Source organism: Paralichthys olivaceus, chromosome 9, assembly GCF_024713975.1.
Source record: "Paralichthys olivaceus isolate ysfri-2021 chromosome 9, ASM2471397v2, whole genome shotgun sequence".
NCBI classification, from domain to species: domain Eukaryota; kingdom Metazoa; phylum Chordata; class Actinopteri; order Pleuronectiformes; family Paralichthyidae; genus Paralichthys; species Paralichthys olivaceus.
In genome coordinates, this window is record NC_091101.1 from 22,851,679 (window position 1) to 22,877,218 (window position 25,540).

Sequence of the window (25,540 nt, forward strand, 5' to 3'; positions counted from 1 at the left end):
GAGGCAGGAAGTGAGGGTGTGAACGTCACGGTGCTGGATGTGAATTTACTTTGATGAAACAAAACCTTTATTTACTCGCTGAAATGATGAACTCACATTATTGTGAGCACAGATTTTATTGCTTGTGGATTTTTGTCGATCGTGGCAATAGAGAAAAGTATTTTTGCTTCATAAAATCAATCAATATAAAGAAATAATGTGGAATCAATAAGTGATTTGTTTGTGTCCTGCAGTGTTGGAAGCAGACGCATTATAAATAGATAATAACAGGGCACATTTATATTTATAACACAATTAACATATTAAATATGAGTTCAGATACTTTCTTCTGTAAAAAATACTAAATAGAAATTTTCTCCAAACCTTTCTTAGTTTGACCTGAGCTCAGTTAATCCCAACCCTGAAGGAACCTGAGGTGATTTAGCTTTAACAAACAAATCAAACTCATATTAAAGATTCTTGATATTTTAAAAGTTAATCCGTCAATATCAGAGATGCACATTTGGTTTTAATGGAGCTTGTACTTTATGTTAAAACAGTAATGTTTTATCTGCCTGGTTGCATTTGTGTTTCTTACGATTTCTTTGGTATTTAAAATATCACACGACAGGATCGTTCACCATGATCTTCACGTCCTGAGCTCTGATCGGCCGTAGTCGTGGATTTGTCGAGATATTTAACAGCTAGAGGTTTAGTCAGAGACGCCAACGTGTCGTTAAACCTCTTGAATCTTTGATATGTTCACACGCAGCGATTGATCATATCAGTTCAATACTCGTCTGGAAGTTGACTGAACCTCATTTTTACCATTTTATCCGCTGATGATCAGACAGGAAATGATCTGCGTAACATGAAGACGCATCTTAACATCAGGTGTGAACCACTGACTGTGAATGAAAGTGTGAACTGACGTGAGATCACTTCATGATTTTAACGTTGAGCACGAACAACACGAAACATGTTGTGATTTTCTAACTCTGCAGGTTTCAACAATCAATGTGTTTTCTCAGGCGTAAATATCTAATGTGACACTTTTCATCACGTCTCTTATTGATTCCACCTGTTTCATGTGATTCGGGATCACGGGGCTGCAGTGAACCACCAGTTGTTTTCCACTGTTGTTGAACGGAGCAGTATGTGCAGAACAATGAGCTGCGTTTTCAGGACCATTTTCTCAGAAATCAGAAAGCATGAGTGGCGTAGGGTTGTGAAATGGGTTTTTTGTTACCTCTGACCCTTCACGCCGTCCTCCAGTCCGCGCTGCCCACAGTCACAACAGGATTGAGAGTAAATTGCTGCGCCGTTTCCACCTAACATATTTATTAAAGTGTCCTCATGTGAAGAGCAGACACACACACATTCCCACAGTGTAACACACACATCCACACACATAAATACCTCTGCAGAGACATGTGGGCATCAGTGCTCCGCTGGGTCACACGGTGGATGTTTGATTATCGTGGATTTCCAGGAATTTCCTCCATCTATTTGTCTATAATCATGAATCTATGATACACACACACTCTCAACAAGTCACACACACTCTCACACGATAAGAAGTTATTGACGCACATTCAGTTTTACACGTCAGACACATGCATGCTCCTATAAATGAAGGGGAAATGAAGGAGTTGAGAATGTGGAGGTCACAACGAGTGTGTGGACGGTTTAATGAGAAGATGAGTCATCAGCTGCATCGTGTTTGTGTCCCCTGATGAATCCCGGTCTATCATCCTCTCTGGAATCTCTGAGTTTGGTCTCCTCCACCTCCTGAGGTTCATATCAGGCTCTGGCCGAAAACAACAAAATAAGAGGGAATCAATGTTGTGGTGTAAACAAAGAGCTTGAACTCTATGTGTTGCATAAACTAAGTGTTTTAATAAATGCAGCTTTTCCGTCTGTTTTAGTGACGTTTGATTTAAAACTGCTGTTTTAGTTTAATTCACAGAAATGAAACTAACGTGTTTGTGTTCTGTCTTTTCTCCGACAGTAAGAAAAGTACTGAATAACACCTGAAAATGGTTTTATGAATTTTATGAATGACTAAAAATGACAAATATATCAGTTTTGTGTAAATTCCTCACACATACACACTCACACACTAGTAGTTCTAAGTGGATAATAGGGATAACACTCGAGGTGATGAAATAATTGAAGCTGTTTGATGTCTCACTGAGTATTATTCATAGAGACACACACACACACACACACACACACACACACACACACACACACACACACACACACACACACACACCTTCGTCAGATGTTTGATCGTCTTTGCTGCTCAGTGGACTGACATCATATAGAGCCTGGCAGGAGTGGGAAGAAAATGATGTGTACGTTTGTTTAAAGTAGATAAAGTAGATAAAGTTAAGTTGATCATAAAGAAAGTTTCCACCCTCACATCAGATAAAAGCACTTAAAGACGAGAGCAGAACTCGTAAACTGACCCGTAGCTACAACACGTTCCAACAAAGACGAACAAATGAGTAAAACATGAAATCTATTATATGAAACATTTATTATATATGTTACATGCAACGTGAACGTTTGTAGAAAATGAGTCGACAAACATTCACTGATCAGAGCGAAGGGTTTAAGCCAATGGTTACTTACCCATAACCACCCTGTGATTTACAGAGCCCTTGACTTCTCGTCAAATTGGGGTTTGCAAAATTGCAAATTAAACATTTCGATACATTTTGTGTGCAGAGTCCTGGATGTGTTTGAAGCTGCAGAACAAATGGAAGCTGCCTCGTATAGTTTGCTGTGTACTCTGTGTTTGACGTGCACTTGAAAGTAACCGGGTCCAAACTCGTTGTGCAGACAGTGGGAGGAACAGTGGTTAGTGCTCATGTTCACCGCAGCGCATTCATACAAAGGAAATGAGTCACGGCAATAATTATTTCAGCTCTCAGCGTGTAGAGATGTGGACGAGAGCTTCATCCTCCTCCTGCAACGTTTCACTGCACCACTGACTTATCTCAACGCAACGCTGCAGCATTTACACATTCAGCTGTTGTTTGTCTGGAGAGGAGCAGCTCTGAAATTGTCATTAATCTGAGTGAGTGGAGATTCAGGAGGAAACATTTGTGATTCATTCTTTGAAATGTGAGGTTTGTTTAGCTTGGAGAGAGAAAGGAAAGTTCTGTTCACAGAGTTTACAAACTGAGGACAGAGCGACGTCTGGAAAGAAGCCTGAGTATTATTATCCTTACGTGTTTCTTACTGATGTTTATTTTTGACTCTTGCTGCTGTCCCTGTTGTGGGATGAATACATGATTATCTTGTCGTATCTTATCTTAACTTTATTATTTAAATAAACTATCACAGGACTCACTAACTCATAAATAATAGCAACAGGAGAGACTGTGTTAAAGACACTGTCAGATTTGATTTCACTCATTGAACTGAATCTGAAAATATTCGTCCTCAGTGTTTTTTGGTGAAAACATTTTGCCTGCAGACTTCTCTTCACGAGGGTATCAGGTGTTCGCTGCTGCCTCCAGGGCGTCGCCAGCCGTCCTCCATCACTTCTTACACAATCAGGTCAGGGACAATAGTCCACAGCTTCAGACTCTGCTGAGGACACGAGTGTGTTCTATTCTATGTTGGTTAAAATGTCCAGAGACTGTTAAGTTGACGTCCATGTCCATGTCAGGCAGCAACAATGTGTGGAATATTCACAGTGAGCCAGTGGACGTGTTGATGACGGACGTGTCAAACTGTGAGAAAAGAAATCTGCTGCTTCTTCACGTCCACAGAAAGTCCAGAGTTCATGTCTGAAAACAGCCAACGATACTTATTTCTCTTATCTTCACTTGAAGTAGTTTGAACTCTCTCGGCCACCGTGCTTCATTAATCACGACCTTTGAGATCCTCCGGTCAGAACAAGACATTTTTAACCTTTTGTATAAATAGAATATGTTGAAGCTGGAAACAAGAAATCTGGAGGCACCTCAGTGTGATGACACTTTTTCTCTTCTCTAATCCTCGTGTCAACTTGTCAACACTTCTGGGTTTAATCCATTTTAGAGGATTAAAGAAACACCTGAATGTGCCGTGATTTATTCAGAGGGTTGAACAGATGGAACAGAAGCGACATTGCGAATCAGACTCGATCTTCATGTTGTGTTAATGGAGCTTCTGGAGGCAGCTGCTGAAATATTTCTCTGACACAGAGGACGTCGTTTCTTTTCCATCCTCGACGTGAGCAATTTGAAATCCACTGAGTCTCTAGTCCTTCATGACAATCAAGCATTTTCTGCACAAACAACAAGAACGTGTAGAAGAGTTTCTCTGTTCGCCTCCGTGAACTTATCTGTGTGTGTGTGTGTGTGTGTGTGTGTGTGTGTGTGTGTGTGTGTGTGTGTGTGTGTGTGTGTGTGTGTGACAGGAATGGAAAGAGTGATCGACTGCTGGTTGAGGAGGACAGGCAGCTCCACAGCTGGGGTCTAAAGACAGCACTTTGCTTCTTTCACACTCACATCTCAGAAATGCTAACTTGAAGCAGAGGATGATGTAAAAATAAACGAATAATTATCATCGAAAATGTAATAAACGAAGAATTTGGTCACGTGCATGAATCAGTGAGACATCGGTTTCACGGCTCTGCTCCACGATCACTTCTGCACAGACTCCGGTGCTTGTATCCGAGATTACTTTTTACTTTAACATTTCAGTTGAATTAGCCTTTAACCTTCTGGCTTTTAAATCCAAGCTCATTTTAACCTCACTTGAGAAAATGCTTTGCTGCTTTCAGCTTAGTTTTTTTTTCCTGGAGACACTTTTAAGCCCCTTCCTTCAAATCCACGTCTGGCCGCTCGCTTCATGTTTTGTGGTTCGTTCATCCTGATTCTTTTCCTGTACAATGATTCTTTTTGAGTTTCCTTATTGTACTTTCAATGTTTTGAGACAAAAGTCTTTATCTCTGAAAGTGACAAGTTGAGCTGAACTGTTTAATTCTCTACCTGATGTTGAAGGCCAACAAAAGATGATTAATTCACTTGCTCGTTATTTTCCTGCTGAACCTTGCGTCAGCTTCAATTAACTGATTATTGATATGGATGCAGAACTTTCTGCTTTTGTTTGATGTGACATTTAACAAATCCAGTTATTTTTTCAAACAGGTCATTTTCCACAATTTTATAAATGAAACAGTGAAATGAACGAGCGCTCGTTGCTGCTCCAGTTTTTTTAACAGCTGCTGTTCGTTCACTGTTTAAACGCTCATGTTACAAGATAATTGATTAATTCAAAGTTAAGAGCTTCTCAATATCGACTCTATCTGATCCACTTCCCTCATGAGAAGCTGCTGATTGATCTGGTTTTAAACCGTCTGCTCTTACGTGTGTTTGAGACCAACACAGATTTCTCTCACTGTCTCTGTGACTCGCGTCGCTGATGTGCAGATTCCCTGATTTCCTGTGATAACACTAATCCTGTCTGGAGCTTAACGTTTTCTCAGTTCTCGCTCCAGACAAAGACGACGCCCACAGATGTTTTTCTCTTTTCTGAACCTCGTCTGAGGACACGAGGCAAACAAGAAGTCTGATACCGTCGGGTTCACAGAAGACAATATCTTTATTCATATTCTCTTTACATTATTGAAAACAAAAAACAGAAGGATGGCATCTTAATAAAAATCTATCACAGAGGAACAGAGCAAAACACAGGGAGGCCCACATTGATAAAAAAATAAACTTTATGAATGAATGAAGGCAAACGTCGACGCACATTCAAGTGAATTTAAATCTGCACAAACAACAACACACAGGCACAGACTGTTAACACAACACAACACAAAACCTGCAGATTATCTTTTTTTTTGTACAGTTACAAACATTATTCTACGTCAGCCCACAGCAAACAACAGCGACGGTGTTCCATCTTTGAGCAGGAATCAGTGACACATTCTCAGATCTTCCAAAAGAAAATTCAAAATCTGAATAAAGTTGAGACGAACTGTGACCGAGTAAAATACAGTTCATTTGAAAACAGCAGGAGCAAAGTGACGCCAATAACAATGTTGGTTTACGGGTAAAACAGAAAGGAAAGGATTTTAGTTTTAGTTCCTCTGATCTTTAAAAGTCTGTTGTTCCTCAGAAAACTTAATTAAATACAGTGGTAGCAGTGAAACCTTGAGTAAAGTTCATATGATTCATCCAGGTTTTTAATTTTCAAGGCTTTTCTGAGACGTGATGTTATGATGTTATTATGTTGTGGTTGGTTTTTCATGGCAGTGATTTGTAAAGTGCTGTTACAGCAGGAGAGCAACTCAGAGTCTTTAAAGATTTCTTCTCATTGTACAAACTTATCGTCTCTGGTCAAGTGAAACATTTTCAGAAATGCGACAACACTTTTTCTCTTAAGCGCTGAGGACGTATTTGCGTTACAATTAAAATTAAATACTTTTAATTTACTTTGAACATTTCCCTCATGTGTCTCTGCGCGACCTCCGAGATTACCCAGCATACTTTGCATCCCCACAGCAGCAGTAAACACCGTGAACACACACACACACACATATATATATGCACACGCACACAAACTGTCCAAACAGCTGGATTTGTTTTTCAGATCTGAGTTTATCTGCACTGGAATTCACCAGCGACCAGATCCCGGCTGTTTGAACAGCACAATCACTCGCTGACACTCGTTGTTTTAGAGACGCAGAGCTTGGAAAGATCGGTTTCAGTTCAGTGTTTGAAAAATGTCTGTGGCTCAGTTTATGTTGTGCGTAAACAAACATGGCTGCAGGTTTATTTTATGAAACTCCACTGAGAATAGAATACTTTTACTTCTGAATTGATCAATAATAAAACTGATAAGTCAGTAGAAGTAACATTCAGATAAACGCTGCTCAGATTCTACGATTTGTTCGTTTTTCTCCATTTCATATAATGAATTGATTTAAAGCAAGATTTGATAAGTGAAGGTCATTCAACTAGTTTTTAAAGTTTCATAAACCAAAATCTTTAAGTGATTAATCGAGACGCAGATTAATTAAAACTTGTTTGTCATTGAAATTCTTTTTAAAAGAAATGTTTTGGCTTTTTACCGTCAAACTTTCTTTTGAAGAAAAACGCTGTCCGGGCTAAAACATCGACTCTAATATTTGATAAAACACGTTCACTCTGCACAACGAGCTCCGGATCCAAAACAAGAATCTCTTCTTTCTGAAGCTCGCACATTTAAAATGGCTGCATAGACGTTTTCTCTACTGCTCCACATTAAGTGTTTCTTTTATCAGGAGGAAGCAGAGTTTCATCACAAACACCGACATCTCCACCAGAGAGATTCAAAATCTACAGAATTTACAGGAATAAACATTTTAAAGTTAAAACACATCAACTTCACGACGAACATCACTGTCACTCGTGTTTATGGCTTTTTTTTAATTTTTTTTTTTTTTTGGTGAGGATCCAGCCCCCATCATCGTAACAGACGATCAACAACAGCGACACTAAGCTGATTAATGAGTCGAGTGAAATGTTTATCCTGCATGAAATGTGCTTAATGTCACGTTTAATGCGTCGCGACTTTAAACCTAAATTCTTTCTGATGTTCTTCTTTCATGATCAACCACTTGCTACAGCAGAATGTAGAAATGAGAAACCTGCTTTTACTCTTCACCCTCAACAAAGTCTCTTTTCAGGATTTCATCACAAAAACATTTCTTGTTTGGTTGATGACATCATACAGTGCCGAGCTCTCGTAGCGTTCAATTGTGAGTCATGAGTGAAATGTTGTGTTTCGACTAATGCAGGAGACGTGGTTTTCTACGCGGCTGTTTGGACGTGTTTCGAGTCAGATTCTCTCCCTGGTTGAGGCTTAAAAAGGGAAAAGGTTTTGCCTTGTTTTGACTTTGAAACAGTCGAGTCTGTAATACTGTTCACATTTCACCACCCTACTTAACGAGTCCTCTCGGTGGCACAAAAAACTTCTGCTGAACTTTCTCCACCGAGGTAACGGAGCAGTCTTGATTTGCTCCCCGCTCGTCTGGCACAGAAAGACGGCGTCAAACACATGAAAGACATTTGAACCCTTGTTTCACGTGAAGCTTTCATCTGTCGGAGCTGTAAAAAAAAAAGAACGAGCTGCAGTTCAGTGGTTTCATCTGAGGACTCGGAGCTGCCAAAGAGCAGTGGGACAGTGGATCTGAGGCTGGTTCTTAGAACATCACCTCCTCGCAGCTCCCGTAGTCGCTCCCCACCATGCTTGACTTGTCGTAGCTCCTCGGGTTCTGCCCGGCGGGTCGTGTTTGTGGCTGGGCCGGGTTGGGCGCTGGTGGCGGGTTGGCTTGCTCTGCGTACGACGGCATGGCCACGCTCAGACGCATGCTGAGTCTCTTGTAGCCTCCCGAGACGTTGTCGAGGCTGCGGGTGTTTTGGGCGGGGTAGTAGCTGATGGCCGTGTACTCGTTGGGGCACTGGGACCCCGGGAGGGGATGTCCGTCAGGACCCAGGAAGTTGTCCAGGTTCTGGTTGCTGTAGCACGGAGGGAGGGGGGCGCGGCGGTCACAGCGGTCCAGTGGGAAGGGGAAGCCGTTGAATCTAGAGTTCCTCCGCGAGTCTATGGTGGAGTTGGAGTACGTGTCCTCTACGATGTCAAACTGAGGGAACTCCTGGACCGACGGGCGGCCGTAGTAGTCGGGATCCGCCGGATACACTGAGGAGAGAGGGAAAAAAAATTCTTTTGGTTATTTTTCTATAGATAATTACATTCTGTAATAACGAGATTAAATTAGGATTAGTGCTGGCGAATATTGGATTATTGAGGCGACTAATCAATCATGTTGTCTGACATCTGAAGTCTCATAATCTACCTGCAGTGGATCTGTCACCAAAACTCTGAGCTGTAGTCTGTCAGTGTTTCTGCAGTTCCACACTTATCGCAGAGATCAACTCTGAGCAGCAGCCGCAAACTGAACAAACAGCTCTAATCGACTCAAACCCTCGTCGCAGGGAGATTATTATTAATACTCATAAACACTGGGGCAGGACGGATTAGAGGAAGGGTTTAAGAAAAGCGTTGAATATTTGCATATTAAATCCTTCACTGTAGATGTGAAGAGTTGTGGGTTTGATTAGAAGAACAGAAGGAGGAGAAATGTCTCAAGAAGAGAAATCTCTGAAGTTGTTTTACTTATTGACCCAGAACCAGTTCTAATGATGAAGAAGAATCTTTTCACTTTCACTCTGGTTGGATGAACAGAACTGACACGAGCCTTTCATTGAAATATTGGTGTCTGCGTTTGTTTGTTGAAATGATAAAGATCACAGGAAAAGAGACATGTAGAAAGAAATGGTGGTTAAGAGAAAAAAGAAAGAGAGAATCTCTGCTCGTGTTATTTCCACAGTTCAAAAACTTGTTAAGAACAAAAGCTCTGATTCTGATGCTGCAGAAAACAAAGCAGTGAGCTGCCGCAGGCTGCAACATCGATTACAGACGTCAGAGGCACTTTATCTTAAAACACAAGTTTGGATTTTTGTTTTTAAATCTCCTGATGCAGAAAAGTCTGAGAGTTACTTTCTGTAATCTTTTGTTTTCCACTGGCTTTGACTTCTAAGTCTATATTCCTCCAATTATGTTTCATGAAAGTGAATCCAATGCATCTTGATCACCGCGGAAGGCTGACTTCAGTGTACAAATACAATTTCTGTCATTAGTTCTTATCACCCTGATGTTTTTTCTCATGTTTATGTTTCTGAGACGTCGTTTTCATGGCGGCTGACATTTTCCGACTCAATAAAAGCGAATTGTTCCCAATCGTGGACGTCTCCGACAGCAAAATGTTCCGATCTGCTCAAGTGACGGACGAGGTCTGGGCGACCATGATAGAAGAGTCAGTGCTGAGGTCACAGGGTGAAGCGCGAGCAAAGTGTAGAGGATTCCATCGCTGTCCCCTCTAACAACGAGCTGGATAACAAGTGAAGAGCTACAGCAATGTGTCCTTTATTCTCTGAGATAAGGTCAAGCAGACGAACGACCTGCCAGGCACGCGTTGTCAGGGGAACGATGGCATGACGGACGCCTGATCTGCCTCTCGTCATCTGTCCTGAGAACATAGCACAGGGTGTCACGGTCATATTGATCCGTTACATGAAAGAAAAATGATGCTGCGCGCAAAGAGAGAGAGAGAGAGAGACAGAGGATGACAGGAGAACAATAAGACAAAAGGAGACAAATACACCACGGAGGATTGAAGCGAGGGATAAATGAAGGGAGAAAGGTGGGAAACAAGGTTAAGTAGGTGTAACAGAGGAAAAAAAGTGTAGAGGAGGAGGAGGAGGGGAAGGATGACCTGAGTTCAGAGAAGAGGAACGTGAGAAACATCGAAACAAGGGACGAAGGAAGAAAACCAGTTTTAGATCTTTATCTTTAATCTCTCTTATCTTTGCTTGTTTGCTGGTTAGCAGTCGCCTTCTTTTCTGAAATGTACTGTCATGTTATCTCCTCCTGTCCGTCAACAAAACTGCAGCGAAAGGTCAAAACCTCCACAACTTGAACTTTGAGGCGGTCGAGTTCAGGTTCATAAAATCCTCTGAGTGGATTTATAATTAAAACCTAGAATTAAGCTGCTTTCAGACGTAAGTCTGGACATCATCCTGAAAATGTTCCTGCCAGCGAGTGAAGATATACTAAGGACAAAAACCAGGAAGTTGAAAAGATGAGTCCATGATGAATATAGAATGAGAGAAATGTAGGATAAAAACAGGAGTGAGGGAAATGAAAGAGCGAAACAATCAGAGAGAGAAAGTGGAGGACAAAGAAGCAGGGAGATGAAACGGAGAAATCGCTTTGTTATTTCCTGATGCTATCGCATCTAATCGGCCTCGTCTGCGATTGTTTCATCTTCCTGAATGTAATCAGGTTCGCGTGTTGACAGGCAGTGTGGTGTTTCCCAAGATGCACTGCTCTGCATGACAATAAACTTGTCTCCATTGACCTTGAATGACTGAATCGTTCAGCCGGTTTCCAACATGTGATGTTTGTGTTTCCTCTTCAGTGCAGAGGAATGTCCTCAGGAGATTTTTTAAATTAATGTTGTTTTAAACAATTTGTCATATTTGAAATGAACTGGTCTAATGACTAACTGCAAACAGACACAATCAATGAAAATACAGATATTTGACATTAGCTTTTCTCAGTTTGGGAAAATATTCTCATTTCAGACACATGATTTATAATATTTGATTTCCCAAATAATCACAACCCAACTGAAAATAATTTCAATGTTGTGATTGTTGCGGTATCTAAAAAAAAACACAAATAGTGATGGTAACCAGAATATTTTACAATATTTCACTGACATTTTTTCAAACTTTAAATTGGTCATGTGTACGGTTTCCTTCGCTATTATTAAAATACCCAACACTTGAATGAAAACTGTTTAAGTAGCGAGCTATCAATGCAAATAAATTATTTAAATTGATCGAGAGCAAAACAACACTGAACATTTTACTGTAGTAATAGTATTTCTCAACATTGATAAAAATGATCTTAACAGATATATCAGCCTAAATGATGTGTTGACCATTAACGAGCTTTAATACGAATGAAACAAAAACTTGAGTGAACTGTTTGAATGTTTTTGTTGAAAACCCTAAAATGAAAAAAATTAGAAATATATACAACATTATATCTAAATGGACTCCCTTAGTAAACCTTATTGCTCCACAATAACATGCACATGTTGTCATGTCTATCATCCTCAAATCACACAAGCTCACCTTCATAGTCCATGTCCCAGTGGTTCTTCCTGATGGAGTCGTTGTCAGAGCTGGACGGGGGCCTGGCAGGGAGGTTGGGGGCCACACTACACACAACTGGCCCCTGCGTCTTTGAAGGAGAAACCCTGCCTCCGCACAAACCGATCTGGCTGCAGGGACGAAGTGACCTGAACGGCGTGTGGTCGAGGTCGTTGGTGGGACCGACCAGCTGGCTCATCTCGATGGGGTTAGCTTCCTGGTTGTTGGCTTTGAGGCTCTTCGCCAAATTGGGCTGGAAATACCTGCGGGCGTCAAAAGAGAAGTTTATTTTTTTTGTTAATGAACGTTATTGTCTCCAACATCTCCGTCTTAAACATAAAACACGTTGAAGACTGAATCTCGTACCCATTGGAGTCCTGGACACAGGCCGGCTTTTTCTTCTTATGCTGAACGTAACGTTTCCTGATGCAAACAAAGATGCCGACCAGAAACAGTAATCCCAGCACGCTGGCACTGATCTCCATGATTTCCACGTAGCCAATCATTGGATTTACCTTTTTTATTCAAAAAGGAACAATAGAGACTTAGTTAAATTAGTTCCATAAAACACACAAAGCCTCATATGAATTCAGTATTTGTATTTCTTACAGACCTGAGGGTTAGGAAGTGGCTCGCAGTGAATCAAGCTGCCGGTGACTTTGCAGCCAAAACCTCCAGGACATGGGTTCGGTGAACAGACGTCTATGTGGTTGTGGCACCTGCAGGAGGAGAGGACGCTTGATTGAGGACGTTTAAGATGTGACAGGAAGGATTTTTAACAAACTGTCGTTTCAGAGTCTTGTACTTATGTTGTTTGTAAAACATGTCGGGTGTAAAAGATTCCCATGTTTTCAACTTGAGGGCGTTCATGTCGTCAAGACACGTCAGTGACGAAAGAGCGAGTGTGAGAATTGAGATGCGCTGTGACGACGTTACGACACCCCCGTTCAATTTAATTCAGAGCCGCAGCGATAAGTCGATTGATTGATTCGTTAATTGAGAGGAAATTAATCAGCAGCAGTTTTAACTGATGAATCCTTTCAGTCATTTTTCATTAACAGTGAATAACAATAATAAATGATAAATTGAGTATCATATATTAATTTGAATATTCCAATGTACCGTCTGAATATAATAAAGAATAAAAAGTAAAAATGGACAAATGATCTGATTATTAAACTAGTTGCTGTTGATTTACTGACTCTTTACATCAGTGTGATTTCACTCTCTCGCTCTCAGACGTGTAACTCATGGAAATGTTGAACGTTTTGCAGAAAATCCAACATTTTCTCTCTCGGTTATCGTCGGTGAGCGCTCTGCTGCGGACTGTCTGTGAACGAGAGCGCTGGAGTGAAGAGCAGCTCAGAGGCTGCTTGTTCCCGCAGTGAAGGTTTGGCTGAGGACGCAGAGTTTCACCGCGGCCCTCCATCTTCCACATCCAGGCACGAAACGTGACCCCGAGGACCTGCTGGTGGAGCCCTGATTGTTAAGTGCAGCTGCTGCGCTGCTGACAGAAAGCTTTCTTGTTTGGCTTTCGCATTCCAGCAAAAGACCAAAATGCATCTTCCCTTTTTTAACTATGAGGCTCATTACTGTGGAAAGAGTGAAAAGCTTTTTTAAATCAAGTTGGAGGGGATGTCCTGTATCTTTGTGTTTTCGATGCATGACTGAAAAAAGACACAGCACACATCACATTCTCCTCCGATGTGCTGCCGTCCACAGCGGAGACAGTGACGCACGTGTTAAGATAATGATCTGTCCGCATCACGGCGCGATAACACATCTGTGTGTTTAACAAGGAACAAAGCAAACACCCTCGTGCTGCAACTACGATTCACCGGTGGTCATTTCTCATAAACCTCACCTGGAACACGGAGCGCTGTTAACACCCACGAGGAGCCACGCAGTTCCACAGGGGGACTTAATGAAAGGAGGAATATGCAAATGCTGCAGTAAACTCGTTTGAACGTGACTCTTCTAATTGGCAGATGTTGGTGATGTGAGCGGAATAAAAGTAGCTGGTTGCGTGTTTGTGTTTGTCCAATCACACACATGCAAATTCAAGGTGTGAGCATGTATTCCACATGATGCTGCCGATAATTTGGGTTGTGTTTGGAATTATTAATAATATTGTTCTGTGTTTCATTTTAATTGTGTGCACGAAGTCTTTTGTTGGGCAGAAATAAAAATGTTCATCATCAATTAATCTGTTGGTTATGGTCTTGAGTTGGTAGAAAAATAAATAAAAATACAAATATTTTAAATTCTATTATTAGTTATTATCCATTTTCTTTATAACAGTCGAAAAAACAAGTAAATAGTGGCGTTAAATCCTTAAAAAACCCAACTAAACTAAAATGTTTAAGTAAAGAATACATTACTCTGTGTGTGTGTGTGTGTGTGTGTGTGTGTGTGTGTGTGTGTGTGTGTGTGTGTTTACCGTGCTTCAGCGTTGTCCACAGAGCAGTTGCACATGTAACCTTCAGCCTTGGGTACACACACCATGCCGTGGGCACATGGCTGAGAGGCGCACGGGTCGTCCAGCTCGCAGCGGGCGCCGTGGAAGAGTCCCCCACACCTGCAGCGTGGCTCTGCAGAGCAAACAAATCACACCCAGACGTCTGAGACAAGAGCGACTGATCAAAGCTACGGCGAGTCTCCCCTACGGGCAGTAAATAAACAAAGCAAAGGTCATTTGGCTCCGGCCGCCGAGCACGAGAGTGTTTTTGATATTTAAAGATAAAAATCGGCAGTTGTCACCAGTTGTTTTTATCCTTCCAGCAGATAAACTGAACAAAACGTGATATCAAGTCTGAAATAGTTTCACTGATCTTTAAAGAGCGAAATCACGTTTCAAGAGTTTTTTTCTTAACACTCACACGAGGTGAAAACAGTCAGGGACAAAGGAAACCAAGCAAAGCAGATGGACGAGAAACCTAGATATCAAATTTAGTGTTTGATATTATTTATAAACTAAAGATATAAACTTTGCTGCATATGACACGTCAAATAATACTGTGATATATTCTGTGCAGGTGGAGATTGCTCTGATCCAAAAGTTTGAGAGTGGTGGATTTAAGATGTTAGATTATTTTGTTACACATGGTTTCTCGTGTTAATATCATTTTAAAAAGACGTTTCTTCGGTTCCCTAAACAAAGTCTGAACTAGTAAAAGATGCAGAGAACATGGTCAGTTTCATCTTTCTCTCTGAATCCTCAGTAACACAGTTTGGGAACAACTTAATATTCTGCAGTAAAACTAAAAGAAACGACCAGGGCCTTCATGGTGTCTGCCACCTGTCCGCTCACATTTTATTTACCCAGAAGGATCAGTGGGGAAATGATATTTATCTTCGCACCCAGAATTTCTGCCTGTAGCATAACTGAAATGTGATTTGACAGGATGGTGAATAAAGTGAAAGTGAAGCCAGACTGGAACCTGCTGTCTCGTGTCCACAGAGACACCGGGGACATTTTCTTGTTGCACTAAAGGAAAATAATAAATTATGCAGTTCACTGACCTGACAGGTAAAGAAATACCAACAGGCGGCAGGTTTTTTGATAAAAGCTTTTGGGTTTCGTTTGTTTGCACTTCTTACAAATCACAGAGATCTGTATCTGCAGCTTGTTTTCATATCCACCTTCCAACACGAGGAACATATTGGCTGCACTCGTTTCCCCCGACTCACACAGGCTCATGAGAATAATATTATTTTAAAGCCTCTGCTCTTTTATCTGTAACATTGCAGGCGTGAGCTTATCAGCGGCCATTCTGAGGAAATAATAAGTCAAGCTGACAGAAATCCTCTGTTCTGGAACATAATGCAAAAAAAGGAGGTTGCAAATCTTCCTGATACTAATATTATATTTTATTGTATTTTGCCAATAACTGATCAAGTAAATACCAATTAGTGATAACCTAAAACGAGCATGTGACCATCGATGGTCAAGATATTGAGAGTTGTGGTTTGAGTCTGAACGAGAGGACGAACTGGATTATTTGGTGGAGGGCGTGTGCTCGTGGGATTGAGTCAAAGCAGTTTGGGACAAAAGGTGAGCGGTCAGTTCGACCTGCTCGCTTCACTGGATCCACATTTTCATCTGAAATGTTGTTTGGGATTAAAAATAATCTATATATTAAATAGGGTTAAATAGTGACTTGAATTAAATGATGTATAACTATCAATGTGAGCTGCAGTAAGTTATTATCAACATCTGACATTTATGATTTCAGTATGTAGAAGGTGTTTCCGGTTGTACCTTCCTGTCAGTATTCACGTTTAGGTCAAGTTAATTCAATTAAAAAGTTTTGTTATTGGAGTATTCACCTCCAGTAGCGTCCTCCTCGCAGACTCCTCCGTTCTGACACGGGTTGTTGTCGCAGGCTCCTGCTCTGCTGCAGCACTGGTACACTCCGAACACCCTCCTGCGTCCGGACCCCGTCCACTCCGACGCGTCGCCCACTCTGATTGGCTCACCGTTCAGCTCCAGGCCCTCCAGGCACCCATTGAAATTAGGCAGGTGCCCCTGGACCTCCAGTGGGGAGCCCTGAGCGGGCGAAGCGAAAAGCAGAGCACCGTGGGAGCGCATCATCCGGCACGGCTCGGTCAGGGCGGTGGAGGTCGGGTGTTGCTGGTCCAGGGTCAGTCTCAGGGCGGTGGAGTTGACCTCCAGCAGGACGCTGTGCCACCGGCCGTCTGATACCGGAGCGGATCTGACGAGCAGCGAACCGGGAGCGGTGCTTCCACAGCTGAACCTGAAGAGCAGCTCTCCACTGGTCAGCTGAGGACGGAGAATGCGGACCAGACAGCAGAAGGTTAACGATTCACAGATTCATTAAAACAACAAGATAAGAAGCAGAAGTTTGTTGTTCAGTAGAAGAAACGACAAGTTGGGTTTAATGAAAGAACGTACCCTTGAAAGAGTCGGACCCTTAAGTCAAGTTTGATAAGATCTAGTAAACTCTTATCAGCTGTGTCGAAGCTGAAGATTAATCTCAGACTCATGTAAACTGCAGGGTTCAGTCTTTTTTCTGGTTTATAAACACAAAGAGCTTTGAGAATAATGGAGCCTGGAGAGTCACAGTGAATTGATTGTAAATTTGTCCTGATCTCAGTTGTCGTGTTGAGAGAAACAGTGGAAACAAGTTGCCAAAGCATCAACCTCAACCATTGTACTTAAAATGTATAAATCTTTGACATGATAATTATTGATTAAACAAGGTTAAACATCAATTTAAACTTTCAATGAGGGTCATTTAACATCAGACCTTCCTTATGTTGAAATACAGTTTTTCAAATACAGCTGAATTAATCTTTAGATCCATGTTTTGACTTAAATCACAGACTCTAAAACTTAAATCGGATTAAGAGAAAAACAACAATATCAGTGTCTCCAGTAATTCATCACATACGATATGTTCCGTCTGTGGAGGGAGGAGACGTAAACACGACTGCTTTGTTGACAAGTCATTTGTGTTACTCGCTGGCAGCTTCCTGTGTTGCCGATGTTTCCCGTGTACAACGCCAAACACACACACACGCACACACGCGCACACACACACACGCACACTGAGCATTTCATCAACATCAGCGGAAGCCTCTTAACGTTTCTGCTCGCTCAGCGATCTCGCAAACTAACGAGCCGGCAGCTTTTTATCTATTCATGTTTTCTTTATGTAACATAAGAGTCCTCATATCTTCCCTGTTAAATACAGGAAGTGTGTGGAGTGTGTGTTTTGCAAATTGCAAAGCATCACCCCATTAGAAACCGAAGGCCGTGATACATTATTGATGCAGCTTCTTGAAGCCGAAGCTTTTGTTTTATTTTCCTTCCTGCTGAGTTATTTTTTTTGTTTGTGAATAGATTGTTCTCCGTTCAGGCCCACACTGGTTCACTTTCTGTCCCTGCCAGAGGTTTCTGTTTGATTTCCTGTGGCTCGGCCGATGGGGGAAAGAAATAAACAAACCAACAAACAAACAGGAATGATTCATTTTGGAGGTTCGGACCTGCAGAATTCTTCACATGGATCAATGATAGCAGGAGCAGGGGCAGGGGGAGGGGGAGGGGGACAGCAGCCCTGGCTCTTATCAGGAAGATGCTCAAGCTCTGGCAGAAGAACAAGTGAAAACCTTGAGACGTCAGAGGCGTCTGTCGCTTGTCTTTTCATCTATTTTACATGACCGTGTGTTCCGCTGCTTTGTGTGGTGGATATTTGACGAGAGATATCTCAGTCTGACGCTCTGAGGGTTTTATAGAATCAGCTCAGCCGATGTAGCGCGAGCACAGTGTCAAATCAAACTCTGCAGGGACTGAAGCTCCACAGATTCAGTGCTACGCGATTCCATAAATCAACGACTCCGAGCGTCAACGAGTTCAACATTCAACAACAGCTGCTGCAGTCGTGTACTCATCCTGAATGAGATGTACTGCACACACAAACACACAAACAGAGGTGTTACAGTGAGTGTGGGCGGCTGTGCAGCACCTCTTACTCACTTTGTTCAAGGCTGAGTGGATATGTATGTGCATGCTCTGGCTCGTTAGTGGAGAGTCAGTACTGTGGGGGGGGGGGGGGTATATGATGGACGTAGTAACACAACAATTTATAATCTTACACGATAAATTGACTGGCGGTGTAAGTAAAGGAGCGGCCTTTAAAGATATATCTGACAGAATTCAATATGTGGACGTCTCTGCTAAAACTTTAATTAATGTTTAACTTTAGATCAAAGAGTTATAGTTTATTGGTCTCGACAACCATTTGAAAAAGTGTTTTTAAAATCTGAACTCACTGAAAGCTCATGTTTTGTAAATCGATGGCTACGTGTTGCTGTTCTGTCTCTGTACATGAAGACTGACGACATGACGGCATTTGGAGTCTGCAAGGTAGCGGTTGGGGGATAAAACCTCGGTGTCGAGGTCCCGATGTAGAAAAACCTACAATCAATCTTTTTTTTCTTTTTGTGATGTACGTTTTCTCTTCAGTTCCCTCCATGGTGCATCCACTAACATGGAGGAGGTCACTTTTGAGGAGCCGTTCTGTCGTCGATCTTTATATTCAGTCTGTAGTTCAGACCAAGCGACATCCAGAGAGAGTTGTGCATTTGATCCTTTTACTCTTGACTCTTCATATAAATATGAAATAAAAGGTGTCCTGGAGCGAGACATCGAGCTCCTGCCTGACTGTGTAAACTGATTCACTGTCTCTGCTGAGCTCCTGCGTTTTCCTCCCACTGACACGTCACCTTTACTTTTCATCAGCCGCGAATTAGCTGCAGCAAAATAGGTCTGAACTTCAATTTGTAATTTTCTTTTTCAAAGACTTGGCTTGTCACTTTTAGAATACTGATCAGGTTTGGCCATTTGACGAGAAGCTACAAAGACGAATGGCAGCTCATGGCCTCAGGGAAACCAAGTGCACAAATAGAGTCTTGTAGGCAGCTTCTCTGAAGTCATCACAAAATACAAGACGAGGGACTTCTAGGTTGACCACGATTTAAAATTCTTTTTGAAGCGTTTCCTGCTCACAATGAATCAGACAGGATCTGTTCTTGCATGTGCGAGCAGAGATCCAAAACCCAGGAGGGAGAACCTCGGGAAACTGAACACTACTTCTGAAGTTTTCCGTGAATCAAGAAGATTGAATATTCCGTCCGAGTACACATGGATGTCGCGCAAATGAGAGGAGCCCGCATGGGGAAAGCGGGATATTTTTTTTTTTATTATATGTTTGGAGAATTATTCATGTCTCACAAGGAATACAACGATTCCTCATTCTCTTTCAGTGTGTCCCTTTAACAGGGAACAGAAAACCTTGCATCATGGCAGCAAGATGAATCTCTCCTTCCCTCGACGATTCCAGAAAAAACATGTCAAATGATCTCGAGAGTTCGAGCTACGAGTTACTTCTCAAATGAAAAGAGCATTGATGAGCTGATTATTCTGGAGAAGCAGGGATTAAAAAAACCAAGACAGGGATGCTGGCCACATGATCAAATGTGGAAGTTGAAGTGTGTGCGGACCTAAATCCCCAAATACCTGCCGCACAAAGGTAAAAGAGAAGCTTGTCCGATTCGCTCAATGTGGTAAAGTGTCCGGAAACTGTGCCCGGAGATGTTGGGGACATCCGCCCACCACTGATCAGCCTGCAGCGGGCTTGTCTTAGCACGTGTCTCTGATTAAAAGGCAGAAACACCCGACGATGTGAAGGCGCACAGCTGTTAACGCAACTTATCATCACACTAGTAAAGACCTTAGGACGTAAAAAGAGGAGAATTTTAAATGTTTTAAAAACAGAATGAAAAAGAGGAGGCTCCACAGAGGAAGTTAAACGTCGTCCCTCACCTGAATTTTTTCTGGAAATCTTCTAGTTGTTGTGAACAGATAATCTGCTGTTTTATTTAAACGTGAAAGACAAAAAGGTTCTGACCCACTTTTCCAGATATTTCCTGGAGGTCATATCTGAAAACAGCCTATGTTGGTTTTTTCTAAAAGGACAAAGGCGGAGTCAACAGGTGTGACGCTCACAGCATCGACCCAGATTTTTTTTGGGGGGAGTAAACACTGAAAAGGACAAACGAAGATTAGATGAAGTGTAAAACCATCGGTCGGCCAGATATCAAATATTTCACAGAACGTGACACCAGCACTGATAACATGACAGCCGGCTCAAAGTAGCAAATATTATATTGACATTTGAGATGCTATCAGTTAGCAGCAGTGGAGCCAGCTGTATTTATGAACCTGAGCTGGAAACATGATGAAAAGCTTCACTCGACGTCGTTGCTGCTCCCTGGCGAGAACTCACGAAGATTAAATCAGCAGCTTTCTGATTTTATCGTTGCGACGGTAAATTAATGTCAAAGAACAACATTACACTAACACTGTTCAAAAATTAGGGGGAGATTTAATCTCTCCACAGCAGCGATACTCAAAGAGCAAAATAAATCAACTGCCGGCTCAGAGGAGAACACAATGAATATTTACTCTTCCTGTGTGTGAATGAAAATAATGATTTCCCTCATTTCCTTCAGTTATAATTACATTTCTTCCCACTAGGTTTTGCACTCTGTGTTCATTCTCCAGAGCTGTTGTGACATTTCCACGAAGGTTTTTGTCTCACGTGAGACAGAACGAGCTGGTTTCTGAATGGAAGTGGCAGCGCTGCGGAGAGGACACACACAGTCATGCAATTTCCTTTTGTTTATCTTCTGAGCCGTTGTGACATTTTTCAATTAACGGACGATGAAGGAGTGTTTTCTTTACTGGTTCATCCTTTGACCATATTAGAATAAAAGCAGCTGATATGTGCACCCACCTAGCCTCAGCTCACCTCTACACATTCTGTGTAGCAGGGACGTATTTTGACATTAAGAAAAATAACTATTAGACGCCTTGTGAGATTGACTTATTCTAAAAACACACAAGTTGTGGGTAATAAATGAGGTTTTAAACCAGTTTTAAACTCCTGTGCATCCTAAGCGAGTCACATTAGAGAAGTTTCTTGCAGAAAGTTTTTTTGTTTCCTGTTGTGAAAGTGTCCATTTAAACCCAGACCATCATCTCTTGATATTCTGAACTGCAGCCTCAGAGATAAATACCTGCAGGACCCCCCAGTCACTGGAGCTGTTGGCGGACACGATGAGGCCTTGATCCTGAAAAGTCTTAAACTTCAGGGACAGTTTAAATTCATGGTTGTCCTCATCCATCCCGTGAAGGTACTTCAGGTAGGATTTACCATCGAACCTCACTGCCGTCTCTGAAGCACAGAAACAAAGAAATTACAGTTATTTACTTTACAATGTTCAGACAAAACACTCAAACTCTGTTTTTATATAATCTGAAATTATACACCCTGATGTTTAAACAAAACAAGAAAGTTTTTTTTCCACAGCAGAAAAAACTAACTTATCCAACATTTGTAACAAGTGTATTCACAGAATATGTCGACAAATTAAAAACAAGACGTTGCAGTGTAGAAATGCTGAAAAATATCTTTTGGGATCTTTAATGAGTTTTTTTTTTTTTTCCATCTTCAAAACGTTCTGCTCTGCTCACATCGTGTATTTCAGATCAAATTTAATTCATGCTGCATTTTGACAGCACAAGCAGAAAGTAAAGTTTGGCCTGATGCATATTTTCAGTCTTTAAAAGTAAAAGCAACTTGGCAATTTTTTTTGGTATTGAAAACAAATTATAGTAGCTTTTAAAGACTTCATGTTATAAAAGATTTCCAGGTAAAATATAAAACTCTCTTTAAAAAACTCTCTATAAAACTGACTTTAATCAATCACACATCCTTGTTACCTGAACTTCTGAAGGCAACAAATTCACACTCAAGGCCACAAAACTTAAAAAAAAGAAAACCTTTGTCTAATCTGTCTGTTGTTTTTCCACCTTCACCTCAGGCCAGATGTGACAGCCGAGTGTGCAGATGAAACACGCTGTAAACTCAACATAATGTGATTCCACCTCTGACAGAACAGAAAAGAAAAGAAAGAAAGAAAAACGTGTATTTTTTTAAGTGAAAAAAATCGCCAAGAGCTGAAAAACAAAAATGTCCAAAGGCAAAAAAAAAATCAGAGAAAATTTTGATAAAAGTTTAAACATCAACAGCAGAAACGAGGGGAAGAGGGACTGAATGAAGATGAGTGAATTCATGACTGGACAGATCAATGATGAGTCCAGCAGCAGAAGGGAGCGGATTAATGTTCAGACAAAACTTTTCCAACTCTGTTTCTTTTTCTTTTTTTTTTTTTACTGGTTCTAAGATGAAACTTTAATGACGCCTGTGGGAAGGTTCAGTAACAGCATGTTCCCAGACTCTGTCAGTGAAAAACAACTGTTCCTTGAGCGGGATTTGAATTCACTAACTTTCATTTTGACCTCGTCCTCCACAACGGTTCTCCAAAGAAAGATTTAAAAACACACAAATGAGTTAAAAATCAGTCAGTTTAAACCCCCGGCTGGATTTGAACGTCTAAAGCGTAAAATACAACTTTATAGTCAAACTTTTTGTTAATGAAAAGTTCACAGATTCTTTAACTCACAGTTTGCTCATTTATTCTCTCTCTCAAATTGTGATTTGTGAATATGGGCTATTAAAAATTTGACTGATGATTGATTTACATATATCAGTGTGATACATAAAATTACAGAAACCATCTTAGAGAAACATTTGTTTAACGTGACTTTTGTTTTTCATTTTGCTCATGTTCCCTCTGCTAACATGGAGGAGGAGGGGTTTATGCAGCCAGTCATCAGGGGGTGTTTCAAATGAATTAAAATAAACATAATTAGTCATTTTAAAAAAACTACTACTTTTAAATCCTACTTTCAAAAAGCGTCTTCAACTCGTAAGTGAAATCGTAAGTCTATCGATTGTTTTGGGTGAAATTTATTCAGCGATAAAAACTCAAAGTTCCATTTATCCTTCATCAGCGTCGGCTGTTTGATGACTGGTTTCATCCTTCTACTACAGAAAGTTCAGTGAACATGTTTGAGTAACATCTCACTGAAAAATATATTTGTTCAAATCAAGTATTAAACAGATTGTGTTTAATGTTATAATCTGAGAATCTCTCACGCCACCTCATCTTCAAAACCTCAGAACATCATTATTCTGGTCGAGTCAAGAGACGTCAAGATATCAACGTTCCAGCGGAATCCAGACAAGCTGATACCGAGACAGCACCTCGCCGACTTTTATTCTGCTCTAACCCTCACAGGAATGCCAACACAAATCACGGAGGACTATCCAACAAGTGGGCGCCGCCGCATGCTCTGTCTGCTGTAACTGAAGCTAACGATGGACCCACATTCACACCAGACGTGTTCCCTCCCATATCAAATCTGAGGGATTTACTGCAGCAGGTAAGTCTTAATCTGAGTTAGTAATCTGAGTACAGTTAAAAGCAAAGAACAAATCAGGAGATAAGATAAAACTAGAGACGCAGCTTAACTTAGTTTAAGATTAGAAAGAGATGATGTGTTAAAGATTGAAGATTCAGTTTGAAGACATTATCTCGTCCTCAAACTGAAATCCAGATACCAGAGCTGTAATTAAAGTAAATGGGATCTGTATTTTATGAAGGTCACTGTAACCTGTGTGATGTGACACACGTACCGTTACAGGGGCAGACGCTCTCCCAGGTGTGCTGGGGGGTGATGTAACCAGCTCTGGCGGTGGTGAAGTGGCCGAGCCTCTCTCCTGTCAGCCGGACAGCGTTCCTGCAGCCTCGTGGCGGACAGCTGACGCCCACACAGCCGTTGTGGCTCACCCTGAGGATGCTCAGGCCCAGAGAGTCCTCCATGTCTGATATGATACCTACACGAAGGAGAAGGTTTCAGGCGGCCGCACGTTCAAACAGAGGCTTCGTCTCACTGCCAGTGATAACGCATGAAGCCCAGTTTTACATTGGAATCAGTTACTTTAAAGAACAGTGTGAGAGATCACCTGCGAGTCTGCTGGTCGGCAGAGTCTGGACCAGTCCGCTCTTCTGCCTCCAGATCAGAAGGAGCTCCAGGACCTGGGCGTCCTGCTGCTGCAGGCTGGCCAGGTGAAGCTCCTGTCTGGGTAAACCAAGAGCTTGACTCAGGCTGCGCTGGAGGCCTCTCCAGTGATCTCCCAGAAACTCCTCTGGAGACATCCCGACCAGTTGCAGCATCAGGCCAGAGTCCAGCGCCCTCTGATCAGCCGCCCACACGTGAACTTTGACCCCGGTCCAGACGCTGAACTTCCCGTCGGTCACGCTGACGTTGAGCGAATAGGAGCCCTCCTCAAGATTTTCATCTGCCCAGATTTTACCATCAGCGAGGTCGACTGAGAACACTCCTCCAGGTGGGCTCTCTGACACCAGCTTGTAGCTGAGGACGTCCTGCACGTCCTGGTCTGAGGCGTGGAGTCTGCCGATGACCCGGTTGGCAAACAGGCCTCCAGAGGTGGTGATGAAGACCTCTAAAGGAACCACAGAGGGAGGATACTTGCTCTGCTCCGTGACGTTGATGTTGACCACACAGATGGAGGAGAGAGGAGGGTGGCCGCTGTCTGTCACCTGAAGGGAGGAGAGATGGACATTTTCAGGCATCTGAAAAAGGAACCAGATGACGAGACTACAAAGTAACAGCTGAAAAAAAAGAGTAAATATTATAGATAATTATCTTTTATTAGACATTACTGATATAATGCAGTTTGATTAGTTTCACTGCAGCACTGAGGATGTTGATTACACTTTCTCTCGCCTGCTGAACCGTCTGTGCGCCGTGAGTCTCTCAGTGTTGTGGAGTTAAACACTCACCGGAGGGGAGGTCGGGCAGAAAAACACATTTTCAAAACATTGATAAGGTGAAAACATGCAGCTATTTTCCAAAACAGCATCAATCAGCTGTGTTAAACCCCAAATAACATTTAGACAGGCCAACAGAAATCCACGGCATGACATCCACAAACATGAATTTGCAGCTGTACTCAGAAATGCCTTCAGTTCTTCAAAAGCCTCGAACACTGCGACCTCGTAATGACCTTTTCTTGGTATTTTTACTTGAGAGACACGACGATAAACTTCACGACTCGACTGAAGGACTCTGGATGAACTCTTTCTTACAATATTAACAGTTGAGATCTGTATTCACAGCGCCGCACGTTCCTGTCTTCATTGTACAAGTTGGTTTTCATGAGCCCTGAAGGACAACACTGTCCACTTAAGTGGGATCTAACAAGGAGCAGGTTTGACTCCACATCCAGTCAACGATGAAGAATAATAAATTACTGGCGACTCTCCAG

The 25,540-nt window shown here is 41.8% G+C and overlaps 1 protein-coding gene across 1 annotated transcript in view; it reads right to left on the bottom strand.

Annotated features, from left to right (window-relative positions):
• Positions 1-5,567: 5,567 nt before the first annotated feature.
• The window catches only part of fat2 (FAT atypical cadherin 2), a 73,882-nt gene continuing 53,909 nt past the window's right edge, over positions 5,568-25,540 (bottom strand). The window contains exons 21-29 of the mRNA XM_069532058.1: positions 24,215-24,812; positions 23,885-24,085; positions 21,360-21,517; positions 16,086-16,539; positions 14,197-14,347; positions 12,370-12,475; positions 12,123-12,271; positions 11,739-12,019; positions 5,568-8,673 (exon numbers count right to left, since the gene is read on the bottom strand). Of these exons, the coding sequence (XP_069388159.1) occupies positions 8,177-8,673; positions 11,739-12,019; positions 12,123-12,271; positions 12,370-12,475; positions 14,197-14,347; positions 16,086-16,539; positions 21,360-21,517; positions 23,885-24,085; positions 24,215-24,812 (2,595 nt within the window). The 3' untranslated portion in view covers positions 5,568-8,176. The remainder of the gene's footprint in view (positions 8,674-11,738; positions 12,020-12,122; positions 12,272-12,369; positions 12,476-14,196; positions 14,348-16,085; positions 16,540-21,359; positions 21,518-23,884; positions 24,086-24,214; positions 24,813-25,540) is intronic.